This window comes from Balaenoptera physalus (genome assembly GCF_965194825.1).
Source record: "Balaenoptera physalus genome assembly, chromosome: 20".
Classification (NCBI taxonomy): Eukaryota; Metazoa; Chordata; class Mammalia; order Artiodactyla; family Balaenopteridae; genus Balaenoptera; species Balaenoptera physalus.
In genome coordinates this window covers 5,768,711-5,783,231 of record NC_138901.1, presented here as the reverse complement: position 1 = coordinate 5,783,231, position 14,521 = coordinate 5,768,711, and the positions used below count along the sequence as shown (strand labels likewise).

At 51.1% G+C, this 14,521-nt stretch overlaps 1 protein-coding gene across 1 annotated transcript in view; it reads left to right on the top strand.

Annotated features, from left to right (window-relative positions):
• SDK2 (sidekick cell adhesion molecule 2) overlaps positions 1 to 14,521 on the top strand; it is a 272,507-nt gene that overhangs the window by 198,710 nt on the left and 59,276 nt on the right. The window contains exons 17-24 of the mRNA XM_082439834.1: positions 503 to 684; positions 1,224 to 1,339; positions 9,540 to 9,735; positions 9,924 to 10,022; positions 10,409 to 10,600; positions 12,241 to 12,362; positions 13,128 to 13,237; positions 13,339 to 13,489. Coding sequence (XP_082295960.1) covers positions 503 to 684; positions 1,224 to 1,339; positions 9,540 to 9,735; positions 9,924 to 10,022; positions 10,409 to 10,600; positions 12,241 to 12,362; positions 13,128 to 13,237; positions 13,339 to 13,489 — 1,168 coding nt within the window. The remainder of the gene's footprint in view (positions 1 to 502; positions 685 to 1,223; positions 1,340 to 9,539; positions 9,736 to 9,923; positions 10,023 to 10,408; positions 10,601 to 12,240; positions 12,363 to 13,127; positions 13,238 to 13,338; positions 13,490 to 14,521) is intronic.

Here is a 14,521-nt window from a genome sequence, read left to right as displayed (position 1 = left end):
GTGGAACTTGGTAGAGTATATAGCCTCAGGTTTTTTTCTTTCCACCTCAGTGAATGGCTGTCAAAAGAGGGAGCCATTCTCCTAGAAGGAGAAAGAAAATGAGCCCAACCTTTGGAGACCACTCTCTGATCAGCGACCCCTCAAAGCTAGACCAGTGAGATCTTCCCAGGAACTCTCAGCATCCCTGGCTAGCCATCCTACCAATGTCCTCCTCCCCCATCAAAAAGAAGAGTCCAGACACATCCCCTGGACTTGTGTTATCCCGTGGGGTAGCCGCTGGTCACTTGCAGCCATTTAAATTAATAAAAAAGTAGATTAAATGACAAACGTAGTTAGTTCCTCAGTTACACTAAGCACGTTTCAGGTGCCCAACAACCACAAGTGCCAGCAGGTCCCATGTTGGACAGCATGGATGTGGGTTTCCACCATCACAGACAGCTTCCTGGGCACGAGGACAAGCAGGCTGATTCCAATCCATGGCATCCTGGCTTTCGCCCCTCAGGTACTGCCTGGCCGGGCTGCCTGTCGGGTACCAGTTTAAGAACATCACAGATGCTGATGTCAACAACCTGCTGCTGGAGGACCTCATCATCTGGACCAACTACGAGATCGAGGTGGCCGCCTACAACAGCGCCGGACTGGGTGTCTACAGCAGCAAAGTCACCGAGTGGACACTGCAGGGAGGTGGGTGGGGACAGTGGCCGTGGAGGAGCTGGTGCTTCCCCCTCTCCGTGCCTGTTGGGTCCTGACTGTCCAGTCCTGACTGCCTCAACCGTGTCACCTGTTTTATCCAGTCCCAGGCTGTCGCATGCTGTGCCCAGCTACCCCGTAGGGTGGGAGGACGGAGGGAAAGATGAAGAGGTTGGGGTGGGTGTGATGAAGGCAGAGGCTTCGGGGTTACAGGGACCTTCTGCAAAGTTTCCCATTAACTGGATCATGAAACAGCTTACATTTAGCGTTGTACCTAAAAACCACCCTGAGCATTTTCAGATCCATCACTTTTATTTGTGGGTACCCTGTGAAATGGACCAGACCGGTTTTATTAAGCCCAAACTAATCTACAGAAAGAGGGCATCTGAAGTCTCCATAGCAGCAGGGGAGGAGCTGGGGGGAGGGGTGTAAAGCAGTGTCTGCAGACCTCATGTGTTTTCTCTGCTTAACCGGGCCAGACAGTCAGACTGTGCCCCCTCCACCCACACCCCTACCTCTCTGCTCTCCTTCAGTCCCCACGGTCCCTCCGGGCAACGTGCACGCAGAAGCCACCAACTCCACGACCATCCGCTTCACCTGGAATGCCCCCAGCCCTCAGTTCATCAATGGCATCAACCAGGGCTACAAGGTACATAAGGCCTCTCCTTGTCCTGAGAGGAAGCCTGGAGATTCTCGGAAGGAGGACGCAGGCCGCAGAGGCAGGGAGAAGGCGAGGGAGGGGGAGGAGGGAGACCCCGCTGTCTCTGAAATCATTGGTTCAAGCCAAGCAGAGGACACATGATCAAGGCAAGGGGCATGCGGGCTCCCCCAGGTCCACGTGCAGGCCGCGGGGAGTACGGGCGCTGGCCTGGCTGTGACCCAGTGCATGGAGCAGTCAGTCTCGATGAGCCTGCCGTATAAACAAAACCAGGTTTGCTTCAGGCTCAGGACCCCCACATAGCCATGGCCCCATCAGAAAAATCCAGAATGTACTTCCTACTCCCAAGCCATGGGCTAATGGGCACTCTGCAGGGTCATTTGTCCTCGGTCTGTACTTGACCCTACACTGTGTGTTTAAGGGCAGGGCTAGGACTCAGAGAGCTTAGATTAAAGTCCTGGCTCTGCCGCTGGCCGGGTCCCTGGACAAGTCCTATAGACCGTCTGAGCATCCTTCCTTCAATAAGTGTTGATTGAGCCCAACCATAGGCACTGTTCTGGCCGCTGGGGAACCAAGAGACATCCTGTTTCCTCATTCGCACACGAAGATGATGATAGTTTCTGTTCCTTAGGATTGCGTGAGGATTAAATGAGAATATCTGTAATTTTTTGAGCAGTTGACGAGCACATAACAAGCATTCAGAAAACGGTAGCAGTAGTAGTGGAAATGGATTCGTTGCTCAGGCTGCCCTCACAGAGTATCACAGACCGGGCGGCTTAAACAGCAGAAATGTATTTCGTCACAGTTCTGGGGGCCAGAAGTCCAAGATCAAGGTGCTGATAGGGCTGGTTCCTTTTGAGGCGTCTCTTCTTGGCACGTAGACGGCCGCCTCCTCTGTGTCCTCACACGTCTTTCCTCTGTGTGTCTGTGTCCAGATTTCCGCTTCTTAGAAGGACGCCAGTTCTATTGGATGAGGGCCCCCACTAAGGACCTCATTTTAACTTAATTACCTCTTTAAAGGCTATCTCCAAACACAGTCACATTCTGAGGTCCTGGGGGTTAGGGCTTCCACGTAAAAATTGGAGGGGAAACAATTCAGCCATGAAAAAAAGCACTAGCAGCGGTGGTGATGGTGATGGTAGTAAATTTGCTATAATTGGAACTGTGCTGCAAGTCGGGACTTCTCAACTATCCCCTGCTGGCAGCCACTCCTGGGTCTCTCCTCTCACCCCACGAGGAGCTGACCTTCCCTAAGAGAATGGGAGATGGCAGATTACAGAGCGTGTGGTCCACGCCGTGTTTTACAGCTTTGCCCCGCTGAGTGGGGCGGGTGGGAGGATGCAGTGGGCTCCCTCCAGATGTGAGAGGCATGTCACCAGGAAGCCAGCCATGAAGGGCAGAGAACCGCGGGCTCTGGTGGCCTCGAGGTGACCTCAGATACTTCCAGAAGATCCCCACACCACCCGTGTGTGACAGCAAGGACCATTTCTAGGACTAGCAGCCTTAGCCTTTGCTGCTGCAAGGTGGGGATGGCTGGGCAGGAAGGGGCTGAGATTAAATCACCAAGGGAATTTTCTGCTGGTGTTTCAAGTACAGGAGGGAGGGTCCAGATCCCGATACACCCCAGCCGCAGCCATCTCGCTTCCAGGAAAGTGCATCACCGAGGCTGAGCGGGGCCTCCCTGGACCAGGGCTGTAGCTGCTCGCTGGTAGTGCCGACTGGCTGGAGAAACCTCCTAATTGGGACTCTGGGGGGAGGCAGTGGAGGGAAGGGGGAGGCTCGCATCGTGCAGAGGAGCTGAGCTGGGAACGACTAGCTTCTTGCTGCCGATTCTAAGTTTCCTGCCACCTTGGGGAGGCCTGGGCTGCAAACTCCTAAGGCAAATGGCTCCCAGAGGGCCAAGGAGACCAGCTTAGTGGCCGGGACAATTAGGGCAACGACCCATTATGACCCAGAGCCAGAGGAAGCTGCAGAAGCCCACCTGATTCCCAGGTCCAGTCTGTGCCCAGCGCCCTGTAACTGTTCCAAGAAAGTCAGCAGAAATGAATTGTCCAGATAGCTTGAGCATAGAGACTGGTGCTTAAGAAGAGCTCACGCTTACAGGGCACTTTCTACATGCCAGGCAGGATGTCTGGGCTTCCCTCACATTCTTGGCTCATGCATGCTGCACAAGAACCCTACAAAGGAAGGCTTGTTATCATCACCCCATTTTACAGAGGAGGAAACTGAAGCATGAGGGCAAGTGACTTGTTCACAGTCAGAGTAACTGCAAAGCTTGGCTTCAAACTCCAGAGCCTGCACCTTGTCTTGCATTAAAAAGAAAGTGTACTATGATTTAATTGTAAAATAACAACTATAACTTGATTTTTTCTAAGTATAAATGGATACAAGTGGGCATTTTGTTTCTTGCTCCTTTGGCCTTCAGTATCACAGGGAGGGAAAAAAAGCAGTGTTTGTCCCTTCCATCCTTCCAGTGAGAAGGGACCTTTTTTTCCCCTTTGAATTGTGAACAATTTCAAACATCTACAAAAGTAGTGAGGCGACTAAGATGACTTGATAAAACCATAATGCACCCTGGCTTCGACAGTTACCAACTCATGGCCCAATGTGTTCCCTCTATTTTCCAGCCCTCTGCTTCTCCCCTAGAATATTTGTAAGGAAATCCCAGGTATTGTATCCTTTCATCCATAAATATTTCTGCAGAGAAATATTATAGATAAAGTCTCTACTTAAAACCTAACCACAATAATCACATTCTCATTATGGTGCCTTAAAATATCAACAGTCCCCTTAATAGCATCAGATACCCCCGGTTAGCGTTCAAATTTCCCCAGTTGCCACGTCATTTCTTTTACTGGTTGGTTTATTTGCCTCAGGGTCCAAATGAAAGCCACACAATTGCAATTGGTTGAAGTTTTCTAGGTCTCAGTTGATCTACAGATTCTCTCTCTCCTTTCTCTCTCTCGCTCTCTCTTCCTTTTAATTTATTTAGTAAAGAAACTTAGTCATTTGTCCTATAGAGTTTTCCACAGCCTGGATTTGCTGACTTCATCCCTGTGGGGTTATTTAATATATTCCTCTGAACACTATATTTGCAGTAAATTTGAATTTAGAACTAGAGGCTTGATCATATTCAGATTTGATGATTTTTTTTTCAAAATATTACTTCCTAGATGGTGCTGTGCATTTTCATTAGAAGGCACAGAGTCTGCCTGTCTCTCTTACTAGGATGTGGTGACCATTGACCACCCTTGTGTGCTCTATTATCTCAATAGGGGATACTTGAGGGTATGAAATGTATTCAAGAATCAAAATGAGGATACTTGAATATTATGATTTCTTCTTGATTTATGAGCTGAAATACTTTCCCCCAAAACGAATTTTTCCGTGAACAACTTTTTGGTTACCTGAAGAGTTAGTTCATCTAGGAAAAGCATGGTAAATGCTCAGTTCTTTTCCACGACTTAACAATTTTCAGAATTGGTTCCTTAGCATCTTCTAAGGTGACAGGTGAGTTTGGATGGGGGCAGAGGGAGGCATCTTTTTGTTTTGTTTTTGTTAGTATTATTATGTCCTTAAGGATTTTTAATACGTCTGATATGTCTCAATCCACTGCCATTATTACTCTTATTGATGCCAAACTGACCCATCACCCACCTCTTCAAGTTGGTGAGTCCTTTTGATGTGGCCCCAGGAGTCTTTGATAGCTTCCTTGCTATCTGGTGTGACAGGGTGGCCCAAGCTAGCTCCTTTTCCTGCCCTGTGCCTGGGATCAGCCACGTCATCAAGGAGCCCTTGTTTCTTCTAATGATAGTTAGACACCAAAATCTGGGCACTGGGGTTGCTCCTGATTCTAGCACTGGTTGTTGTTTCAAGGCCCTGTGAATGGGCAACTCAGAAATACTTTTTTTAAAGATAAAACACATACCGATACTTCCAATTCAATTTCAGGACTCTAACATTTTAAAAATAATCTCATTGGTCTTTCTTTTGTCTCTCTTTTCTCCATTCTGAAAATCTAGTTTCTTCCACAGCAACAGAATCACTCACCTACTTGATCCCACAAATACCCACAACAGTTTCAGAACATCAATATCAACACTGTGATTACTGAAAATAGTTTCAGATTATCTGTAGTTCTTAGGATGTATCCCACCAGGGATACAGTCCCCCCCTTTCTGTGCTACAAAGTCTCTGAAATGGTTTCTTTCTGTGTAATTTTGCTACAGTTCAATACACTGTGAGGTTCATTTGTTTCATTTGGGTTTCGATTTTTAGGGATTGATTTTTTTATTTAATTTTATTCTATAATTATGTAGCTTATTTACATGGTTGCAAGGTTAAATCTACAAAGCAAAGTTAATTCAGAAAAAATCAGCCTGAATTCTGGTCCTCTTCCTTCCCAAGAGAAGTGATTTCTTTTTGTTTGTTGCTTTGGTTCGGTTTTCCCTTCCATGTCTTTAACATAAACAAAGGCATGCATGTATAAATGTGTATCCTCGCCTTTTTAGATAAATGACAGTGTACTCTACATACTTTCTCCATTTTGCTTTTTTATTTATATTGTATCCTGGAGATCTCTCTGTAGGAGTATATAGAGATATTCCTTGTCCCTTTTTGAAAAATCTGTATTGTGTTCCATTATGTGGATCTACCATTGTTTAGTCAGCCAGCTCCCTAGTGATGACATTTTGGTTGTTTCCAGTCTTTTACTATAACAAACATTTCTGCAGTGAATAGTTTTGCACATACATTTTTTCATACTGTCACATATAACTCTGGAATAGATTCTTAGAAATGAGATTGCTAGGGCAAAAGGTTAAATGTGTCTAATTTTGCTGCTATTGCCAAATCGCCCCCATTATTTTTTTAATTTTTTAATTTAATTTTTAACCGGGAATATATTTACACAATTCAAAAACCAACAAATGTAAAAAGATAAACTTATAGCAGACATCCTCCATCTCACTCCATGCCACCCCAGTCCCTCATCTGCCTGGTTCTATCCGCCCCCAACCTTGAAATTCTCCGCACTCCAGGGAACCACTGTTGTTAATTTCTTACATATCCTTCCAGGATGCTTTGCGCGAATCCGTGCAAATGCAAAGGGATAGAAAAGTAGAGGGAAAGACAAAGGGAGGGTGAAAAAGAGAATTTCCCCTACTTGTTTTTAACTCCAGAATCTAGCAGGTTATACTCTCCTAGACTCTCGAGCCCGCGATGTACTGCCTCCATCAGAAATAGGAGGCACATCAGTTCAGCCCTTTTCTCTACAACCATTGAGGTAGCTAATACTGTCTCCTGTAATAGCCTGAGGCTCAGAGAGGTTGAGTGATTTTCCCAGGGTCACACAGTAAATGACAAAGCTGTGCTCTGTCATCCTTTCTCTCGGCTTTGGCTGCACATTCTGCACCTTGGCCCCCCCACCATCACACACACACACACACACACACACACACACACACACACACACACACACACACACACACACACCTTTCAGTTACAGGGTTGACCCCCTGGGCCTCTGCTGTCTAAGGTGGAGTTGCCTGTCCCAGCATCTAGATCTGAAGTCCCCCCGCAAGCACACTCACCCACACACCCCAGCCATGCTCAGGGCAGCCCAGTCTGCTTAGAATTCAAGACCAAGGACGTAATGAAGTAAATCAGCGCTGACCCCCGGTAACAAGAGCAGGCGTGGAGAACCCCCAACCCTCACCTGGCAGCTGTGTGTACCTCGGCAGATAGAGGGCTGCATCAGAGGTCTCAGGTCCACAAATCTGAAGCCAGCTCCTGGAGGTCCCCTGTGCACTGACCAGTCCTCAACCTTCCTGAACCTTGGTTTCCTTTTTGTAGCAGCACAGGACAGTGATTCGCATGTCATCCTCATTGTGATGGTGAAACGGGACTGGTCCGTGATGGGCTTAACCCAGTGCCAGGCACACAGGAAGGGCTCGTGGGACCAGAGCCCGGTGCGTGCGTGGAGCACAGCCTCCGCCCCATGGCTGCCCAGAGCCCAACCCCTTGGAGGCAATAGAAGGTGCAGAAGACAATTCTGTTGTCTTCCTGGCCCTGAGGGAGAGGCCGCTTAACCCTTAGCCTCCTCCTCTTTGGATGCAGCTACAGGACAAGTGGCTCACATCCCAGAGTAAACATTTTGAAGCAACCCCTGTCCTGCCTCCGTCTTGGGCTCTGGGCCTGGACCTGGAGGACGGTGCTGTGGTCACGACTCCCCCCAACCGCACTGCCATCACCCTGTACCCATCTCCTTTGTCGTATCTGAAGACAATTCCCTGTGAATTTGCTTTAAGGTACCTGTCAAGACATTCTGTGTCCCTCATTTTTTTAAATAGTAGTGATCACAATTGGCCTAAACCCGAAAAAATAATATTTACCCAGATTTTGCACTTACTGGAGAATGCACCACACAATTAATTCTAATGGTGTAATTAATTCGAATTTACATGATTAAAGTGAATTAAAACATCAAACTTGTTTCTTAATATACTCCAACGAAGTTCAGCAATTTAATTGCTATGAAACAAGATAACCGAAATAAGGAGGGTATTTAACCTACTTATTAAATGCCACTTAGTATTTCTGATTAGTATTTTTAGGGTCTAATTGGTATCTAATTAACTTGCTATAGGCTATCTTTTCACAATACCAATTAAATTTCCAAACATCCCTTATAAACACACGGCCATGAAAAGGAGGAGATGAAGCATTGTTACGGGCGTGAGTTAATCAGGAGACATTGGCGTGGTATTGTTTTATGTCTGTAAATACCCAGGCTTATTAAAACTCATCCAGCGTTGCTTTTCACCATTAACTGCTATTTAATCAACTTCAAATAATTGAGGACATCTCTGAGACCAGCTGTCATTGTTAGAGACAGAGGAAGGGCCCAGAAAACAGGAGTGTGGGGCAGGAGATCAAGTAGCAGCAGGAAGGTGCAGCAATACGGATGCAACTAGACATGCTCCTACTAAGTGAACTAAGTCAGACAGAGAAAGACAAACACCCTCTGGTATCACTCACATGTGGAATCTAAAATACGACACAAATGAAGTTGTCTACGAAACAGAAACAGACTCGCAGACATAGAGAACAGACTTGTGGTTGCCAAGGGGGAGAGGGCTGGGGGAAGGATGGATTGGGAGTTTGGGGTTAGCAGATGCAAAGTATTACATACAGGATGGATAAACAACAAGGTCCTACTGTATAGCACAGGGAACTATATTCGCTATCCTGTGATAAACCATATGGAAAAGAATATTAAAAAAAAGAATGTATATATGTGTATAACTGAATCACTTTGCTGTACAGCAGAAATTAACACAACACTGTAAATCAATTTTATTCTTCAATTTTTAAAAAAAGAGGCAGGAAGGGGAGGTGGGGAGTTTATGCAGTTATGGCTGGGATATGTAGAGCGGAGATTAGAGGAAAAGTGATGCTGAATTTCCAGACGGGGTTTTCTTGCCGACGCTCCACCTCTAGAGGATGGTTAAAGTTGAAATCCCAACTTGGAACGAGTTTAAAAGAGAGAGTTATCTACATACTGGAGTTCTTAGGAGGAACTGCCCCGGCCCAGGCAGAGAAAGGCATGGGAGCCCAGGTGTAGAAGCAAAGACCCTCAGCTACCCAGGAGCTGTGTGATATATTGTAAGTCACTTAGCCTCTCTGAGCCTGTTTCTTCATCTGTAAAAAACAAGACTGGCTTCATGCCTGTGTAAGCGTTCAGGGCTCCACGCTTAGAAGGGACCCCTGTTCAGTTAAATGCTCTGCTGCCGTCTCTGGAAATTCTTCCTAATTTTTGAACAAGGGGGCCTCCATTTGCATTTTGCACTGGACCTGCAAATTATGCATCCAGTCTTGGTCAAGTACCTCCCTGTGGGGCTGCTGTGGGAATCGAGTGGGAGATGACTCACTGACACCGCCCCGCCCTGTGCCTTTTGCTTCGAGTAAATCACTCAGCGAATGAAGCAGCACACCCAAGTGAGCTCCCAGAGGACAGACGCTCCAGTGGCCTGTGGGTATCCGCCCGGCCTCCCCTCCCTGGGAGGAGGGACCCTAGGAAAGCTGGGCTCCTGGACGCTCTCTGTCCGTTGGCCCAGCCTGTGGGAAAGCGCTGGGCCTCTGCTACCACATGCTCGCTGCCGCCGTGCTTGAGTGGCTGCTCTCTCCGCAGCTGATGGCCTGGGAGCCCGAGCAGGAAGAGGAGGTTACCATGGTGACCGCCCGGCCTAACTTTCAAGACAGCATCCACGTGGGCTTTGTGTCGGGCCTGAAGAAGTTCACTGAGTACTTCACCTCAGTGCTGTGCTTCACCACCCCCGGCGACGGGCCTCGCAGCACCCCGCAGCTGGCGCGCACCCATGAGGACGGTAGGCAGCGCCCTAACCCCGGCTCCCTCTGCCCCCACCCCCCTCCGCGGGCCAGGCTGGGCGCTCCAGGCCCAGGGCGGCCCTGCTGCTGTGTTCGAGCCGGGGGGCGCCCCAGGACCCCTTGCGGACGGTGGTCTCTCTCCGGCTCTAACTGGCATTGGGTGGGTGGGGGACCCTTTTGGGTACAGTGCCTGGGCCCGTGGGACACCTGAGCTTCAGTGAAATCCTGGACACCTCGCTGAAGGTCAGCTGGCAAGAGCCCGGGGAGAAGAACGGCATCCTCACAGGTAGGCGCCACAGCATTGCTGACCCAGGGGTGAGACGGGCGGCAAAGGTCCTCCCGTCCATCCCCCTGCCTTCGACCTAGTGTTCAGCCAGAGCCTCCCAGCAGACCACTCTTTCTTAGAAAGGACTCAGAGGAGGCTCTCAGCCCCTGTGCTCTGTGCCACATCCCAGATCTTCAGCCACAGTGACCCACCCTCCCTCCTGCAATCCACACCCAACGAGGGGCACCCACCCAGGTTACACCCGGGGCCCCAGGCACGATGCTCCCACCTCCCTCGGCCCCCTCCTTCCAATGCGTGTCTAACTGCCAGACTAGTAAGGAAGTGAGAAGCAGGGCGGAAGGTTAAGGTCCCAGCCAAGCTCACGCCACCCTGGGGCCTCTCCCCAGGATATCGGATCTCCTGGGAGGAGTATAACCGGACCAACACCCGCGTGACCCACTACCTGCCCAACGTCACCCTGGAGTACCGCGTCACGGGCCTCACGGCGCTCACCACCTACACCATCGAGGTGGCCGCCATGACCGCCAAGGGCCAGGGCCAGGTGTCCGCCTCAACCATCTCCTCCGGGGTGCCTCCAGGTGGGTGCCTGCTCCCAGCGCTGGACTCCTGGCCTCTTGTTCTCCTGTTCGGGTGGAGGCCCCTTCTTCTTCAGGAAGATTGGCTTCTTCCCACAGAGCTCTCCCCTCCCTGGAGTCTGGGGTTCCCGGGTCCTCCCAGGGCCGGCTGCATCCTCATGGTGGTGAGGCCGTGTGGGCTGCTGCCACTTCCTCCCCTGACTCTCAGGGGAGCCCAGGCCCCCGCAGAACCCCACCCTTGCCTCCTTCCGCCACTGCCCCCTCCCTCTGCTCCCCCATCCTGCTCCAGGCTCTGCATCAAGCAATGGTATCTATGATTCAGGGGAAGAATTCTCACTGTCACCCAAAAGGTCCAAACGGATTCCAACCAGTGGAAATGTTGGTTGGGAAGGGGATAGAGCAGGGTGAGAATAATCTCACCTCCGGTGTAAACAGCAAGCTTTGGCCCCCATCCCGCTTCTGCCAGGCTCTGTGACGCTGAGCAAGTCAAGCATCCCCCTCTGTGCCTCAGTTTCCCCATCTGTGTCTATGGAGAGACACACTGGATAGCCACGTGGTCCTGTCTGGGTCTGTAAGGCTATGCTTGTGCGATGTGGCCAGAATCCCTCAACCTGCCCACCGAGGTGGTTGAGATACCTGAGCTTCAGTTGACCCCAAGTGATAAATTGTAGTGCTCACCTGGCCCAGAGCTCAGTGCATCCGTGCATTTAACCCTCCCAACAACCCTGAGGTAGGCAATATTATTATCATCTCCATTTTACCGAGGAAGACACTGCGGCACAGAAAGGTTAGGTAACTTGCCCAAAGGCACACAGCATCAGAAGCAGTGGAGTTGGATTTCAACTCAGACAGTCCGACCCCGGAATCTGTTCTCTTTCTGTTCACCCTGAACGCCAAGGTTCCTGGTCAGAATACAGGGGCTTCGGGAATTCCCTGGTGGTGTAGCAGTTAAGAATCTGCCTGCCAATGTAGGGGACACAGGTTCAAGCCCTGGTCCTAGAAGATCCCACATGCCACGGAGCAACTAAGCCCGTGCGCCACAACTACTGAGCCTGTGCTCTAGAGCCCGCGAGCCACAACTACTGAGCCTGCATGCCACAATTACTGAAGCCTGCGTGCCTAGAGCCCCTGCTCCACAACAAGAGAAGCCACCGCAATGAGAAGCCCGCGCACCACAACGAAGAGTAGCCCCCGCTCGCCGCAACTGGAGAAAGCCCGCACACAGCAACGAAGACCCAACACAGCCAAAAAATAAAGTTAATAATTTAAAAAAAAAAAAAGAATACAGGGGCTTCCTCCTGTCCTCACCCCTCCTTCTAACCTCCCTCAGCCATTATTGGTTTGGGAGGGCTGTAACGGGTTATGTGTAGATGGAGAGGAGGATTCATTCAGAAAGCCCAGCCCCTGTTTCCTGGCCCTGGGGGGTTCTGTCAGCCCCGAGCCTACCTCGGTCCCTGGTCTGAACACAGTGAGCCGTAGATGCGGGACCGAAGGCTGTGTTGTGGGTTGAGGCCTCGGCCATGCTCCTCCTCCGAGGTGTCTAGGAAATGTGCGACACACAGCCCCCTCCGTGCCTGGAGAGTCCTGTGGGAGGTGGAAGGACCTTCTTCTCACTCCTTTCCTGCCCCGTTTTCCTTTTCCAGAACTCCCAGGAGCCCCCACCAACCTGGGCATTTCCAACATCGGCCCCCGCTCCGTGACCTTGCAGTTCAGGCCAGGTTATGATGGGAAGACCTCCATCTCCCGCTGGCTGGTGGAGGCCCAGGTAAAGCTGCCGGAGGAGAGCCCTACAGCCTGGGCAGCCTGCTCCCCGGCCTTGGCGGCGCCCCTGCTCTTGAGAGCAAATCACATGTGTGTTTCAATCTGTGTGAGTTTCACATGCAACTATCAGAAGGTCAGATACACCAAAAATGCCCACAGTTCCACCTCCACCTCACCTGTGTACACACACACACACACACACACACACACACACACACACACACACACACACACACACACACACACACACATCCCCTCTGGTCAGGGTGGTGACTGGCTAGCCTAGAGAAATAACCAGCTGCTTCCTGCAGCCCTTTACACCCATGGGTCTCACCTTTGGCTGCACCAGGGGAAGTTCCAGCACCTGGGTCCCACCCCCAGAAATTCTGATTTTGATTTAAGCTGGGGTTTTAAGAAGCATGCCAGGGCGTTCAGGAGAGTTCCCTGGGAAGCTTACTGTTGACAAATATGCAGACTCCTGGGCACCACCCCCAGGGATTCTGACTGGCTGGGTCAAGGGCAGGGCCCAAGAGTGGGTTTATAATAAGCATCCCATGAGATTCCGATGCAGGAGGGCTCGGGGTCACACTGGAAGTCTTGTTTAAGGGCCTGGAAAGTTGGGGGCCCCCGGTGGTGCCCTCCGGGTGAGCCCTGGGGTTTGTGTCAAGACCTTCCCTGGGCCGGGCTGTACCTCCCGGGAGCTGGGGCTCAGAGCAGCCCCATCTCAGCCCGGCAGGCTGGCCAGGTCTAAGGGTGTCTCCCTTTTCAGGTGGGCGTGGTCGGGGAGGGAGAGGAGTGGTTGCTGATTCACCAGCTCCCCAACGAGCCCGACGCCCGCTCCATGGAGGTGCCCGACCTGAACCCCTTCACCTACTACAGGTAACGGGTTAGGAAGGGGAGGGGGCTGCCCGGCCTGGGACGGGCTTTGGCCCTGGGGTCCTGCCCTCACCATTTTGCTCACCCCTCTCCGCCCATCTCAGCTTCCGCATGCGCCAAGTGAACATCGTGGGCACTAGCCCACCCAGCCAGCCTTCCAGAAAGATCCAGACCCTCCAGGCGCCCCCTGACATGGCCCCGGCCAACGTGACGCTGCGCACGGCGAGTGAGACCAGCCTGTGGCTCCGCTGGATGGTGAGGGTCCCACGAGGGCGGCGGGGGTGGGATGTCTCCTCGGGCCTCAGCACCCCGCAGAGGCGCCACTGCCTCAAAGCAGGCATCCACTGGATTACCTCCAGGCCTCTTCTCTGTTCTGAGCGTCAGTCTTATAGCCAAATGAACAAATGCCCCACGTGAAAAGAAGCTCGAAAATACTGTTTATTGAGCATTACCACATGCCAAGCATTTTACATTTTTTTTCTTCCATTTAATCCTCCCAGTAATCCTGCAAAGGACATGGTACTATCCCAATTTACAGCTAAGAAAACTGAGGCTCCGAGAGGTTAGGAATTCACCCACAGTCACACAGCTCTCAGGGGTGGTTCTGGGATTCGGATGTAAGTTGTCTCACCCACCAAGTCAGAGAGTGAGGGGTTGCTTCTGAGGTTGAGGGGGGAGGTCGGGGAGGCATTAGGCTCTGTCCCCACAGATCAGCGTTCCGCGTCGAGAGTCATTACCCCGGTGACCCTGTACGAGTTAGTAATACGTGCAGAGGGCTTCTCCTCCTGCCAGGCAGGGTTCTGAGTGCTATCAAAGTTGGACCTTGAACCCTCTCCATGAGCCTGTGACAATGATTCTGGCCCCCACTTTACAGATGAGGAAACGGAGGCAGAGAGAAGTGGAATAACTGGCCTAAGACGCCCCACTCCCCCTAGTTAACAGCAGGGCTCAGAATCCCAACCCGGGGAGTCTGGCCCCCAAGATCCACCGCCCTAACCCCTGAGCACGCTGCCAGCCCATCTTCCGGGGAACAGGAGAGAGCATTTCTCCCCCTGGTCATCACCTGGAACTGCATTTCCCGGCGCAGACGCCACAAAGCAGCAACCCAAGAGGAACTCCTAGACAAGCAGACATGGGGCCAGCACCGAACAGCCCGGCTCCTTAGAGAATCCAGGAATGATAGCCTCAGGGGGAGCTGCCTGTCTCCGCTTCACCAGGCCCCTCCGGCCACGCAACTCTTTTTTGCTTCCACTAAAGATGTCTTACTAGTTGCCCCAAACTCAACTC